The sequence below is a fragment of the Thrips palmi genome, unplaced genomic scaffold (genome assembly GCF_012932325.1).
Source record: "Thrips palmi isolate BJ-2018 unplaced genomic scaffold, TpBJ-2018v1 HiC_scaffold_19, whole genome shotgun sequence".
NCBI lineage: Eukaryota > Metazoa > Arthropoda > Insecta > Thysanoptera > Thripidae > Thrips > Thrips palmi.
Genome location: NW_023144628.1, coordinates 10676784 through 10691985, shown reverse-complemented (window position 1 = coordinate 10691985; position 15202 = coordinate 10676784). Strand labels below are relative to the sequence as shown.

General features: G+C 59.5%; 2 protein-coding genes across 2 annotated transcripts in view; one reads left to right on the top strand and one right to left on the bottom strand.

Moving 5' to 3' along the window:
• Positions 1 to 8813, top strand: part of LOC117646330 (POU domain protein 2-like) — a 13328-nt gene extending 4515 nt beyond the window's left edge. Inside the window, exons 2-6 of the mRNA XM_034387208.1 lie at positions 3917 to 4044; positions 5537 to 5722; positions 5794 to 6388; positions 6469 to 6841; positions 6930 to 8813. Of these exons, the coding sequence (XP_034243099.1) occupies positions 3917 to 4044; positions 5537 to 5722; positions 5794 to 6388; positions 6469 to 6841; positions 6930 to 7302 (1655 nt within the window). The 3' untranslated portion in view covers positions 7303 to 8813. The remainder of the gene's footprint in view (positions 1 to 3916; positions 4045 to 5536; positions 5723 to 5793; positions 6389 to 6468; positions 6842 to 6929) is intronic.
• Positions 8814 to 10039: 1226 nt separating this feature from the next.
• Positions 10040 to 14107, bottom strand: LOC117646328 (protein nubbin-like). The gene is made up of 4 exons (XM_034387205.1): positions 13954 to 14107; positions 13500 to 13872; positions 11640 to 11788; positions 10040 to 10149 (listed from the first exon to the last, which is right to left on the bottom strand). The coding sequence occupies exons 1-4, from the start codon at positions 14105 to 14107 to the stop codon at positions 10040 to 10042; spliced, it is 786 nt and encodes a 261-aa protein (XP_034243096.1).
• Between the last annotated feature and the right edge of the window lie 1095 nt (positions 14108 to 15202).

The following is a 15202-nucleotide window of genomic DNA, read 5'->3' as shown; positions in this document are numbered from 1 at the left end:
CGCGCTGGCGAGGCGGCCAGAGGGGCGGCGGGCGCAGATATGACGTCTCGAGATGACTGCGGGGCGGGGCGGGGCGGGGACGTCGCGTGACCGCAGCCAATCGACCCGGGGCAGCCTCGACCGTGTTTAGTTATTCATACAATAACTCGGACCCCCTCCCTCTTCTTCTCCCCCGCCGGTAGCCCCCCCCCCCCCTTTCTCTCTCTCTCGCTTGCGGTGCGCCGAGTCGGCGTGGTCGATCTATCAATAGCATTTATTATTGTCGTTTTTGTTAATTATTGCGATGCCTTGTGAAAGAGGAGATATATGCAGCCATAAAGCGGCCGCCGAAAGGAAGGGAAGGGAAAGGGGCACTCCGGCACTCCAGCCGCGGGCCGTGCCGTGCCGCCGTGCCGTGCCGGCCGCGCCGTCCCCGTCCGTGGGGGGGGCCGCGCCCGGGGGGGTCTCATCAGGAGTTAAATACAAAGGCCGATCGTGCCGCCCGACCGGCTGACCGCGCGGCCTGGTCCGTTATGCAAGGTTTGGATTTCGAGTCGCCGCGCGTTGACGATCTAATTGGGCCAGTGTACCTCCCGCGCGCTCTCGCCGCTCTGTCTCTCTCGCAGCGGTCCGCGGGCGCGAGAGAGACAGCTCGACCGTGCTGGCGGTGCAGCGCGCTGCGTGGGGGGCCGCAGCGCCGCAGCAGCCCGCGGTGTGCTGGAGGGCGCACTGTCGGGCTCGTCCGGCATGAGGGCCTCGTCCGGGTGATGCACGCGAAGGGCTCCTTGCCGCTCCTTGCCGCTCCGCGCGGCACTCGGCAGTAAAGGCGACTTTACAGCGTATCACTTTAATTATCACTAAGAGCGCGCTGCGCAGCGCTCAGTGCGGTGCGCGGATGCGGCGTACCTGGTGGCCGCCCCCCCGCCCCCCCCCCCGCCCCGCCCCCCGATGAAAATCTGCCACCGAGTTGTACGACTGTCCCTCGGAAATAAAACATTATTATTCCGTCTCCCTCCGATCATTAGTCAGGTCTCATTTACTCCATTTTGTTGTTTTTTTCGCGTTTCTGGCCATTTTATTTTTCATTAGCTCGCCGTTGTTGATACCCCCTCTTTTTTTTGTGCGCCGCCGGGATGCCTGCGACACTTGACGACGTAATGAGCATGCAGACAGTGCGGACAGTCCGGGGGACAGTCGTACCGACACGCCTAGATACTCTCGAACGGTGGCCCTGCCGGCCCTGCCGCCCCGCCCGTCGTCGTTCCCACTACACTGCCGCGCGGGACGCCGGGACGCGCCTTTACGCCTTGGCTCGTCCTTTTTGTCTTCTCCGCGTCCTGGCCGTCCGCGCCCTGGCCGTCCGCGTGTCCGCGTCGTTATGGTGATTACAAGGCGGCCACGCATGGCAGGCACGGCGCGGCTTGCGCTGATGACTCAATCCGCCGTCCTAACAGCCCAACAGGAGTAACAGGCCGCCCGGTGTCATTTGAATAATGCAGGAACGCCCCGCCGCGGAGGGGCGCCAAAGTACAAATTGCAACGCAACGAGTATTTGCATGCCGGCGTGGCGGGGCGTGGCGGGGCGTGCCGCCCGGGCCGCCCCCTCAGGTGTTGCTCTAATTAAATTACCAGCAGGTGAGATGGCGCGGCTAGATGGAGGCGTCGCACACCGCGCTGCCCGCCTTCACGGCCTGCACGGCCCCCGCGAGCACGGCGTCGTTGAAATGCAGACGAGGATGCAAAACCTGGCAAAACGTGCCAAGCGTGCCTGCTGGTGGCGGAGCGGGCGGCCGCGTCCACCGTCGGAGCCTCGATCGCCACCGCCAGCACCTCGATGAGGTGCCTGCAGCGTGCCTGCAGCGGGTCGCCGCGTCGCCGAGACAGTCGCGCGGACTCTACTCCGCACTCGACGGCTGCCTCTGTGTGCGTGCGTGCGTGTGTGTGTGCAGCGGCCGGATCGAATGACGGGAAACGCCGGTAGCAAGAACAGGTACCATTTCCGGCGAGGAATTTGCTGGTGCGACAGTGGGGCGGCCCGCCGGCCCGCCGCGCCCCGAGGCCCAGTGCGAGTGCGGCCCGTCGACGTCGGCTGGGTCGGTATCAATTATGTCCTGCTGGGCGCGCGCGGCGTGTGTGCGGACAGCTGCGCCGAGGTGGCCGAGGCGGTCGGGTTGATGCAGTCGTAATCCTTTCGTCCCTTGGGTCTTGGGGTTGGCCAAGACGAAAAGCAAACTAGCTTCGGCAACACACTCGCGGCCGACGCCGTGCCCGCTGTGCCGGGGGCAGGGGGTGGCCGGGGGGCGGCCGGAGGGATCGGGCGGCCCGCAGCCTCACACGCGACTGCCCGTACCGTCGTACTTCACCACGGCCTCGGGCACCGCCAGCAGCGCGCCGCCGCGACCCGGACGCCGGAATGCTGCAGCTTTGTCGCGCCGAAAGCTCTTTTTTTTGCGCGCCGTCGCGGTGAGCTGGAAGGGCTGGAGGTCTGGAAGGCTGGAAGGCGGCAGTGAGCCTTTGTCGCCACATCTGCGTTTCCATCAAGCGGCCCGGCGTGGCTGCTTGATTCCAGTGGCGTCCTGGCGGCCCTGGCCGCGTGATGGTCTCGCCCGCAGCCACAGCCTTCCAGCGCGGCCGCGGGTTCGAATCCCGCCTAGGAGGTCGCCAACTTTTTTTTCAACCGCGCGCAACCCTGGCGCGCTTGCTGCACGCGGTTTTTTCAAACCTTTTTCTACCTTTGCAAGACGGATGTGTCACCGAGGAACAGGAAGGTACAATGCCTGCACGGCGACGGCACACCGGGCACCCTTCCTGCACAAGGGGTGCTGCGTGGCGTGGCGTGCTCCGCCCGTAAAACGGGAAGAATAGTAAAAAAGGAAGCGACAAAAGGCAGAAGCGGTGACCGAACTGGGGGAGCCGCAGCCACGCGGCACAGGACGGCACACGCGGCCGCGGCAGAGGTGGCCAAAGGATGCGGTGCGGCGCGGTGCGGCGCGTCCATGTTGACGTCGGGGGGGACAGAGAAAGAGGGAGGGGACAATCGTAAGATCGGCTTCGGTGACGCGTGTGTGTGTGTGTGTGTGTGCGTGAGCGCGTGGCCGGCACACGCGTAGGGGGAGCGATCGGGGGGACTCTACTCGGAATCCTCTCGATTCCGTGTGTGTGACTTGGACCTGCCGGATGGCAGGCGAAACCTCATGCAGCCCTGCAGCCCCGCGCTCGCTTTGTCTCGTTCCTGTGGTCCTGGACCCGTGTTTTCTGTCTCTCTCGCACTCCGTCTAGTCGTAGGGGTGAGAGAGAGACCGACGAGAGCCCCGTTCGGAATCGGGTCGGCCTGCTTAACCTTTTATTAACCCCACCGGGCGACTGCTGCCCCAATACGTACAAGAAACGAGCTTTCCTTCCTCCTGTCAACGCCCGCGGGGCATGGGCCGCTTGGGCTTGGGCCGCTTGCTCGGGGCGGAGGGCCCCGTCGTGCCGCCACTGTAAGCGCGTCTTACGTACTTACCTATCCGGCTGCGATACTGTCGCCGACTTGGGTAACGGCCGCGGCACCCCGAGCAGGATAAAGGAGGAGTGAATGAATGAAATGATGCAAGCCGAGTCGAGGCGGGCGAGGCGACACGCCCGGGCTGTCTTGGCGGTCTTGGCCGCCTCGGCGAACGAGTCGCACGGCGAGGTAACGAGCCTCAAAGTGCCGAGGCGCCGAAGTGCCCAGGTGCGCGCCGCAACAAAGAGAGATGCTAATTGATAGACAACACACTGTTGCGGTGAGCCGCGGCGAGATTGGCACTTTGCGGTGCAAAGCCCGGCCGGCCCGGCGAAGCCGCGCATTCGCAGTGCAGTAGCCTCGCAGCCGTGCGCCTCCAGACCCCCCTTTGCCTCCCACCTGGCCGTCTGTGCATTTGCAGTGAACGTGTTTCCCTTTCTCGTGTTGCAGACCGCCTGACCAATGGGGACGCCGCCAGCGACGACGAGGACCGCAGCGTGGGCGGCAGCGACGTGGCCGACGACGTGCTGCACCTGGGCCACGACGACGACTCGCGGGACTCGAACCGGCGCACGGATGTGAGTAGTGCTGCAGCAGTGTAGCGGCGTAACGGGGTGCTTATGGCAGCGATAAAGCGAGGGTGCAACAAGCCGTGCTTCGCTACCGGGACGGCCCGGACGGTCGAGACGGCCCGGACGGGGCGCTGGGTGATCACGAAATGATATGCAGGCACCGGGCCAGCAGGGCCGGCACGGCCAGCGAGGGCGCGCGTGCCCACCGCCCTCGGGCCCTTGGGACCCTCGGGGTGTCCTAATGGGCTCGTCGGTGACAGTTGAACACGCCCCCCCCCCTCCTCCTCTCCCGGGGGCACACACGTTACACCGTACCCGGCCCGATCTTCGATAAGCCCGAGGCTGTAACTCTCCTTCTGGAAGCGGCAGCAGCGCAGCAGCAAGGCGGTGCACAGTGGGCCAGAAGACCGGTGGAGGCGGCCAAAACTCTAGACGCGTTTTGAGCTCCAGAGTCGCTGAATGGGACTCGAACCGAACGTGTGACCCCACCAATGGATTCCTCGTTCGGAGAGCAATCCATTGGTGGGGTCACACGTTCGGTTCGAGTCCCATTTAGCGACTCTGTTGCTCAAAACGCGTCTAGAGTTTTGGCCGCGTCTACCGGTCTTCTGGCCCACTGTGCGGTGCGGCGGTGGGGCGTCGGTATAGCGGGCTTCACGGCCTTGTTGAGGTTGGCGCGGAACGCGGCGGAACCGCACACGGTGGCGGCGTCTTCATTTGGAGGCTTGATTAGCGAATGTCTCGAGTCAAGTCTCGCGGCGACGCGCGGCGAGGCGAGGAAGGTCGTCTTGGCGAGGCAATCGTGGCACTTTCTATGCCGAAGCAGGCAGTTTTTTAGGGGGTGGGGAAGAGCCACCCTCGCGCAGACCGCTAATGGTACTCGGCCGCGCGGCCTGGACGGCCCAGGGAAACAACTGTGAGTGTGGAGCCCGAGGGAGCACGGCGTGCTGGGCGTGCTGGGCGTGCTGGGCGCACGCCGGCCGGCCGGACAAGACGAATGGCTAACAGCACGGCGATCGTCCCCGGCGGGATTAAAATATCCGATCGCGGGGCGGGGCGCAGCTGGAGTGGAAGTGGACACTTCGGCCGGACTTGGGGCCTCCATTATTTATGGTGTGCCTGCGCGGCGCGGCGCCGTGCTGACCGGTGTGATAAGTACGCCGGCCTCGGCGTCGCCTCGGCGTCCACTGCAGCCCATTGAATGGCCCTTCGCGATAAAGGGTGGCGGGGTCAACAAAGGGCCCGGGCGGCCCGGAGGGTGGCGCCGCGCCCTCGACGCCCTCGGCGGAGGACGAGGACGAGACGGAGGGCCGCGAGGCGCGGGCCGCGGCGGGGCGTCCAATCGAATCTACCGCCGCTAATATGGAGATGTCGCCGGCGTCCCCCGGCCAGGGCCAACCCTGCCGCCCCGCCGCCCGCCCGCCAAGTTGGCCACTTGATAAATAAAGTTTGCGTTGTCACCTGTTGCGGTTCTCCAGTCGCCTTATTGCTGTTGCAGGGGGACTCTCCCGCCGTGACGCGCGGCCCCGGGCAGCCCAGCAGGCCGTCCACCTCGCCGTCGTCCGGCATCAGCAGCCACGTGACCTCGTCGGCCGGGGCGTCGCTCGGCGGCAGCCCCGCCACGGGGGCGCCCACGCCGAACCTGAGTGCCATCGCCGCCCTGCAGGCCGGCCAGCTGTCCCAGGTAAGCGTCGTCGCCGTGCTCGCCGTGCCGTGCCTCTCGGCTCCGACTCACACTGGTTGTCCTCGTTGCAGATGATGGGACTCAACCCCCAGAGCCAACACCTCCTGCTGCAGAGCCAGCTCGCCTCCGCGGCGGGGGCGGCGGGGCTGCCGGCGTCCTTAGCGGGGCTGGCGCCCCAGGAGCTGCAGGCCGTGCAGCAGCAGTTGCAGCAGCACCACCAGCAGCTCCTGCAGCAGCTGCTGCTGTTCCAGCAGGCTGGGCCGCAGATGCCGGCGCAGGCGCAGTTCTTCCTGCAGAACCAAGTGCAGCAGTCGGTGCAGCAGTCCGTGGCGCAGGCGGCGCAGCAGCTACAACAGCTACAGAAGCAGGGCGCCGCGTCGCCGCCCGCCAGGCTCAGCTCGTCGTCGTCCGCCAGGTCGTCGGGCTCCTCGGCGGCGCGCGACTCGGACGCGTCCGCCAGGGACAGCCCGCCGTCCGCGGCCACGCTGCAGCAGCTGAGGGCGCAGCTCCGGGGGCAGCTGGGAGGCGCCCTGCCCGGCCAGCTCACCCCTCTGGCCAGCAAGCAGCCGCAGCCCCGCGCGCTGGAGCCCGCCCTGGAGGAGACGACGGACCTGGAGGAGCTGGAGCAGTTCGCCAAGGCCTTCAAGCAGCGGCGGATCAAGCTTGGTAAGCGGTGAACCACTTCACGGAAAGCGGTGCGTGTTGGTCCTCGCCTTTGGTCTAACGAGAGCCTTTCTGTTCCGCAGGCTTCACGCAGGGCGACGTCGGGCTGGCCATGGGCAAGCTGTACGGCAACGACTTCTCCCAGACCACCATCTCGCGGTTCGAGGCGCTCAACCTGTCCTTCAAGAACATGTGCAAGCTGAAGCCGCTGCTGCAGAAGTGGCTGGAGGACGCCGACAGCAGCATGGCCAACCCCAACTCGCTCAACAACCCCCTGACCACGCCCGAGGCCATCGGGCGTCGCCGCAAGAAGCGCACGTCCATCGAGACCAACGTGCGCGTGGCGCTGGAGAAGGGCTTCATGGCCAACCCCAAGCCCACGTCGGAGGAGATCTCCATGCTGGCCGACAGCCTGGGCATGGAGAAGGAGGTGGTGCGGGTGTGGTTCTGCAACAGGTGAGGGGCCTTCGTCAAGAGCCGTGTGTCGCGTCGCGTCCCGGCGTCGTCCATGTCTAATCACAACTGCGTTTGTTGCAGGCGCCAGAAGGAGAAGAGAATCAAGCTTGACGTTCCCGGCATGGGCTGCGCAGACCAGGACTTCCCCCTGGACCTCCTCCAGCCCCGGGAACAGTCCTCCTCCTCACCCCTCGGGCCCCACGGCGCGGATGCCGCCCTCGACCTGGCAAGATAGCCGCCGGCGTCCGGAGGGCCCCAGGCCGGGCCCCAGGCCGGGCCCCAGGCCGGGCCCCAGGCCCCTGGAGGGCCCCCGCACGTCCCCCTCAGCATACCCAGCTACCTGCCCTCCACATATCGAGTGGCGGGGCGTTCGTCTGCCGCGGGCCCCGCCGGCCCCGCCCCGCCAGTCATGGACGGACGAAGCCCCACCAACTAAAGTTCCTCTCCACAGTACCAAATAATGTATTACTGAGAGATACCCCCAGCGACCCGCTGGCTGGCGGTAGCTTAGAGTGTAGCGACACTGCCTGCCCCCCGAGTGCGCGGCTCCGGGCGCCTCCCCATCGAGCGCGGGGAGGCCCTTGATCTCGCCCTGTTGGTGCCTCCCCGCCCCGTCCCCCTCCTCCCCGGCGCGCCGCGCCCGCCCCGCGCCGACTCGAAGTCCCCCTGTGAGCGGACCTCTCTCTGTCGGGGTGGTCGCGGCCCCGCCCCTCCCCTTCCCTCTTCTGCCCCGGAACGGTGTCCACCCCGCGGGCGGGCAGTGTGTTATGTTATATTTGCGTCAACTTTGTTTTCTTATCCGTTCCTCTGCCACTTTCTGGACGTCGGCTTGACCGCGCGTGCAGCCGGCCTGACTCGCCGGCGCTCGCGTCGTTCAGGCATTTCCCCGTCTCTAGGTTCAGTCACCCATGTGTTAAGGTAAGCTCTACTCCTGGGTCTAGCCCGTTTAATTTTAAGTTTCCATATCTTTTGTGATTCGGGACGAGTGGGAGGAACGCCCGAGAGTTGGAAGAAGTGTCTAGTTCTATATGACTGATTTGTTGTTTTCATATGTTTATTATTACTATAAAACTATTATTACTGTTTTTAATCTACGGCCCTAAGCACACATTCGTGATACGCATAGGTATACTGCGAAATGTGATTTATGTATTTTGCCACTGTCATTTGTCCGAATGTGAAACCAAAGTTTGTTTACCTAAAATGTATACCTCACTCGTTAAAAGAATATGCTGCTTCCAAGACTGCAATGTATTCTATAGTTCGTGGTTTATTCGTTTATTGGATCTTATCACGCATTTTAATCAGCAACAACGCGTTCACAAGTTCAAGTTAATTGTCAATAACTCATTCATCTTCTCAATTTTGAAAAATATTGATACTTTTCTGAACTTTTGACTTAAATTCATCATCACGCCACCATTTGGCTGGTCATTGAGTATTAACTATCTTCCATTGGTGTTAATTCTCTTAAAGAAAGTACGAAAATTGTTGTTTTGTTTTGCATATTAAGTTAGCAAAATTCTTCCTAAAAGACAGAATAAGCGTTAGAAACTTTATGTATAGTGCAATTTAATTTGTGTACATGATTTGTATATGTGATATTTAAATGTTTGAGGCAATTCGTCTCTAGCTATACGCATTTTATTTGGTCATTTAGAGAATGTTTATTTAAATTATATTTCTGGTAAGAATGTACGGTATATTTGTTCCTACCTCTCGCGAAGTTGTTGCTGCAACTTGTTCTCAGCATAGCAGCAGGAACTATCAAAGTACAGGGTAACAAAGTCATTATATACGTATGTGTGTATGTATAACTTGTATGTACTGTGTATGTAATGTAAGTATGTATAATCGGTGTGGCCATGAGTTTTGTGTTAAATAGCTCCTTTAAATATGTAGACAATGCAAGGCTCATTTCTACTGTAATTTTGTTTTGAAAATGATCAAATACATGCATTTTGATTATTCACCCCTTGTCTTACTTCCCTTGTTCATAACTTCACACGACGGAAAAGCAACAGTCGGTCAAACACAGAAATAACAGAAGTATTAAACAATAATACTAGTGGCTTTAGGAAACTAGATGGGGCTGAGCGGCAAACGGAGGAAAAGTTTTACGCACCTCTGGTTCGAACCCACGTTTATTGTCGCGGTGAACACCTCACTCCACTGACACTTGAACCCCCGGGGCAATTACACGAGATTCGAGCAGTAAACTGCTAAAGATTTTAAAGTGGGCCGAAATTTATCGGGTCGGCGGGGCCAGACTCAACCGTCCCATTCTTTTTGGTCGGTCCCGGAAACGGGCTCCACACCGTCTCCAGGGCGGACCTGGAAACAGGCTTCCGGTTCCGGATCCAAACTAGGCCGACCCGATCCTGGAACACTAGGAGCAGAATTTACGGTCTGGTTTTAAACGCGGCGGGGGCGTCTCAATTGCCTGTGTTTTTTCTTTAAAAAAAAAATTATTTTAAAAAAATGTTATTAAATGCTGCCTTTTGAACTCTGGTCTTCGGCTTGAGAGCCTGGTGAGTGAGTGGGTGTGTCAAAAAATGATGCATATTTGCATAAAGGATCAAAAAACACTCATTTTTCATAATAAAATATTATTTTATTGCCCTGTTATTTTTTTTTGTCGATATACATTTGAGGGGAATGTTTGTTCCCTGCCTGATGCCTTTGTATGTATTTGAATTCACTTGATAGGCTCGGTCAAATATAACATCGGTGTGAGGGTTTACTATCAAATTGTTTGTGCATGGGGTATGCACACTTCTTTGATTTAAGTGGCTATCGGTTATTGATACACATTTACATTTTTCTTAGTGTGAAGTTTGTTTGGAAGAGGCGGCCATATTGAGAGTAGTTGTCAGGCAGCTTCTTTCTCAGCTTCAATGCCACTTCAATTCATCTTTCAACTTATCAAAAAGTTCTATATTTTTCCTACATTTTGAAAACTCCACCCTTATCTATTGAGTCTAAGTTGGGGAGAACTTTACATGGCGTGTCGTCATTTAATTACTCAACAGTTTGTAACATATATAGTATATTTACACGTATTGAATATTCAATGTCAATTTTGGGGCATCGAAATTGACAAGACTCAAACAATGAACAAACTTCTCTCAAAACTTGATATGACTTGACATCAGACAGGACGTATCACGGTAGTTTATTTTCCTTTCGATCACAAACTTAAAATGTTACTACATGGAATGTGTAACTCATAATTGTGAAACAACCTTTCTTGATAGGGCCATTCTTTGAATGTCTTAAATAATTAATCAATATTTCACCAATACAATCTACAACATTGAACACAATAAAATCATCACAAAAATGAAGTGTCCCTCACATGTTTCTGAAACGGTGGTCCATCATTTAACCAATAAACGTTTCCACGATCTAGAGGGGAACTTGTGATGTGTACTTTGCAGAAAGACCTTGCAGTGCTTCGGCTACTCAACGATATGTTGACAGCTAATGCGATGAAGCCGTTCATCACAGAAGCGAATAGAAATTCATGCCATTTGATATGTCGGGAGTCGGCGGAATTTAACGACTCGCTTTGTTTCATGATCACAAAACACTTTGGTCATTCAGCTTTCACTCGTATACCAGTTTCGGCACTATCGTATACAGCAGCAAACGGTTTCCGTGTCTGGAAGACTTCAATAGCGGTAAAACATCGTCCGAGACCTTTTTAAGCAATAATTAAAATAACCAATATTTATTCGTATAACGATTTCCATTTTGGTATACGCTTCTGTTTAAGGCTCAAAACCTCTCTATGAGTAAAAATGTCGCTAAAATTAGTCTTTTAATCTATACAAACTGTCCTTTTGTAAATGCTCGACTCCTCCGTTCCGTATACATTCTACAACAATAAATAATTTCGTTTCCAAGATGTTGCACATTTCCTTTGGCTAGTAGGAATTTTCTGTTTTTGACTAGAATACCTCTGAGGGACGGATTAATAAGCCCACAACGTGGTACAAGCACGGACACAGTAAACGCCATATTTTAAAGTCTGGCTCAACTTTTCGGAGACGCCCCGACTATGTACAAATTAGTCTACGCCGAGACGGGAAACAAGAGTCCAATGCGGCGTGAATTAAACAAAAAAGAAAAAGTAATCTAACAAAAACGTATCAATAAAATATTACAATAAAAACTCTAACACAAAAAATGAAAAAAAAAAGAGAGGGAAACTTTCAGCCAAAGCATGCAGCCTTGCGTGATTTCCTCCTTTCAAATAAAGTATTCTGTCTTTTTTGTGAAACTCAAACTAAGTTGTGCACCCCAAATTTAAAGTCGTTTCCCACTGCGGCGGCACTCAGCTGTCCCGCGCCTTGCCAACCTTGCCCTGCCCCCCACGCCCCCTGGCTCGCCCCCAGGCCCCCGTGCACCCCAAAGTCGCCCACCCTGCTCAAGGAGAGAGTCGCCCCCAGGGCGTCATCGGCGTCATCGGCGTCATCGGGGGGCTGCCGGTCCCAGGAGCCCCAAGGGGGGGCCGTCCGTCACTGTCTGAGCCCGCCGGGGGACCCTGGTCGAGGGGGGCTGCACCTGAGGGGGCTGAAGCTTCTGGCGGGAGATGGAGGCCCCCCATGGCTACCCCCATGGTTGCCCCCATGGGAGCCCCGCGGGGAGGGGTGCCCGGGGAACCCCCCCAGGGACGGTGGTGGGCTGTAGGCGCCGGGTGGCGGGCTGTAGCAGGCGCCCAGGGGTGGGCTGTGGGCGCCCCGAGGTGGGCTGCCGAAGGACCGGGCCGGGGCGACCAGAGAGAGAGCCCCGCCCCCGCTGAAGAGAGAGCTGGGGGCGGCGGTGGGGGAAGGGGGGCCGATGGCCGCGCCGAGAGGCGGGGGGCTGAGGCTGCCGCCCCCGCCGCCTCCGCCGCCCAGGGCCGAGTTGGGGGGCGGGTTGATGCGCTTCTCCTTTTGTCGCCTGCAACACGAGATGCCCACCGGCTAGGTTACATGGCAGAAGAGGCTCTTCGCAGACTACAGCCACGCGCTACTAAACGGCTCTACGCTGCCAGAAATTGCAAACTAGAGCAAGCACTACTGCGGCGCGCGCGGCCAAAAATTCTACGCCGGATTTGGTGACTCCGCGACGCCTGCAAATGAGATGAGATGAGTTTTCCCCAGCCGTGGCGGCGTGGCGGCGGAGCGGCTGGCCATTGCCAGGCATGCAGGGCAAAGACGAGCCGTCCGGCCCAAATACAGAAAACAGCGCGGCAGCACCGCGGCAGCACGTTTGCTATTCCGCGCAGTGCGCAGTGCCGGCGGGGCTGGCGGGGCTGGCGACAGGCCGCGGCTCCGCTGCGGGGGACGCGGCGACGCGGCGACGCGGCCGGCAGTGCGTGATTCGTCATAAATCTGGTGACAGCTCCGCGCTGCCCCGCGCCGCCCCACGCCACTCGCCCGGTTTGGCTCGTTTGGCTCTGCGCGATGAGAGCGCAGTGTAGATTCCCGCCTCTTTATGGAAAGGACGGACTTGACGCTCGCTATGGGAAAGAGTCATGAAAACTTTTAACGGCACACACACATACAGACACAAGCAGGCACGGCGCTCAAGAAAAGCAGCAGACCTGCTGCAAAGTAATAGGAGAGGGACAGTCCAGTACAAAAAGCAATAATAGTCCTCGAGGAACGACAGGAGACCCACGGACGTCAAGGTGGTGCATCATTTAGGCAACACACGACCGAAAAAACAACAACCAGTACTAACGTGTTTAAGTTTGCGAGGATACTCGTCACGTACGATACCATACTGCTTCATACTCGCGCAGCATTGCAAAGTCTCATCTCGCATCACACACACACACACACACACACACACACACACACACACACACACACACACACACACACACACACACACGCACACACATGCGCGTGGCGCCGCCGCATGCCCCGCGCGTGTGAGACCGCGGCGGCCAGCCCCCGGCTCCGCTGGCTCCACTGGCTCCGCTAAACGCGTCGCGCCGCGTCGCGCCGCCCCGTAATGGATGAAGACGATAGTCGGCGAGCCAGGCAAGGCAGGGCAAGGCAGGGGAAAGAGGCGCCGCGGTGCCACGGCACTGCCATGGCAGTGCCGCAGCCGCACGTACACCGCAAGGCCGCGCGGCGCGTCGCCGCGCGTCGCACCGCGGCGCGACTTGCAAAGCAAAAGGCTCCGTTCGCATCAAGTCGACAATTACGCGCCGCGATGCAGGGCAGGGCAGTGCCGCGGCAGTGCACACGGCAGTGCGAGGCAAGGCCTGGCAAGGTAGTGGGAACGCACGACGGACCCCTCGGAGGCGCCCCACAGTGGGCCAGAATACCGGTGGAGGCGGCCAAAACTCTAGACGCGTTTTGAGCTCCAGAGTCGCTGAATGGGACCCGAACCCAACGTGTGACCCCACCAATGGATTGCTCTCCGAACGAGGAATCCATTGGTGGGGTCACACGTTCGGTTCGAGGCCTGTTTAGCGACTCTGGAGCTCAAAACGCGTCTACAGTTTTGGCCGCCTCCACCGGTCTTCTGGCCCACTGTGCCCTCGGGGGCGAGTGCCGAGTGAGTGCCGTGCTGCTGTCGCGGTAAAGCGCGGCTATGCGGCTACCCAAAAAGCGAACGGCCGCCCGGCAGGCTGGCGGGCATCCTATCAACTCACCTGTTACAGAACCACACCCGCACCACCTCCTTCTCCATGCCCAGGTTGTCCGCCAGCATGGAGATCTCGTCGGACGAGGGCTTGGGGTTGGCCATGAAGCCCCGCTCCAGGGCCACCCTGGTGGACGTCTCGATGGACGTGCGCTTCTTGCGGCGCCGCCCGATGGCCTCGGGGGTCGTCAGCGGGCTGCTCAGGCTGTTGGGGTTGCTGAACGAGTTGTCGGCGTCCTCCAGCCACTTCTGCAGCAGCGGCTTCAGCTTGCACATGTTCTTGAAGGACAGGTTGAGCGCCTCGAACCGCGAGATGGTGGTCTGGGAGAAGTCGTTGCCGTACAGCTTGCCCATGGCCAGCCCGACGTCGCCCTGCGTGAAGCCTGCGGGCAGGGAGTGGAGTGGGGCGTCAGGACAAGTCACCGGAAACTGGAATAGTGATGAGTTTTGGCGAGAAAGCTCACCCAGCTTGATGCGCCGCTGCTTGAAGGCCTTGGCGAACTGCTCTAGCTCCTCCAGCTCGACGGACTCCTCGGGCGAGGGCTCCGCCAGGGCGCGCGGCGTCGACGACTTGGTGCTGCCGCCGCCTCCACCGCCGCCGCCGCCCTCGTGGTTCATGAGCCCCGTGGAGGGGTCGCCGCGGACGCCAGGCGGCAGCCCCGCGCCCATGCCGGCCATGCCCTGCATGCCCTGCAGCAGGGGCATGTTGACGCCGCCGCCGCTGTTGGCCGCGCTCCTGCCCAGGGAGGCCTTGTGCTGCCGCCGCTCCTGCTGCCGCTGCTGCCCCGACTGCGACGCTCCCTGCCGACGACAAGAAAAACCCAAGGTTCCCAAGCGTCCAGGAAACGTCTTCGATCAAACATGCCGAAAGTTTGCCGACGCTTACCTGGCCCGCCCTGCTCATGCCGTGGTGCGCGTTGCTGGGGTTCTGCGGCGGGCCGGAACGCCCCAAGCCGACCGGAGGGGCGCGGGGAACGCCCGGCACGCCCGGCACGCCCCTGGCGCCGGGGAAGGCTGGACTTCCCTGCGGAACGAGAAGAGGGTCGTGGCATCGTGGTACGGGAAGTACGGACTCACGGAGGGGAAGGGCGTCGGGGTCTACCTGGTTGTGCATGAAGTAGTTGGGCCTCGCGGCCGCGTTTTGGAGGAACAGGTACTGCTGTATCTGCTGCTGCTGCTGCAGCTGCTGCTGCAGCTGGCTGAGCAGCTGCGGAGAAAGCTGGCTGGGGAGGTGTCCGGCCGCCACCGCCGCGGCCGCGAGCTGGCTCTGCAGCCGCAGCTGGGGGTTCTGCGCGCCGAGCGCCAGGAACTGCAACAAGGAGGCGTCATTGGCTCAGCAATCAGAGCGTCAGAGCACTGCAGAGCACCGAGGAGGATTGTTGCCTCCTGAAGCAACGCGAGCAACGCCTATACCCTCGCCCCCTCCGCGCCGCGCCAGGACTTGTCTTTGAGATATCAATTACCCTAACAACAATCCATTATCGCATGTGTGCCCGGGGTGCGCGGGGTGCCCAGTGCAGCGTGGTAGTGTAGTACACGGAGGTGCGAGTCGGTGATACCCGACGCCGCCCACCTGACCACACCTGTTGACGGCGCAATTACCCGAAGTGTATGCCCAGAGCAATGTGATATGCGCTGCCTGCCCGCGGGGTGCGTGTTCTGGTTCTTGGCCGGCCAGCAAGAGCAACAACGACACGTTCAAGTGGACGAAAA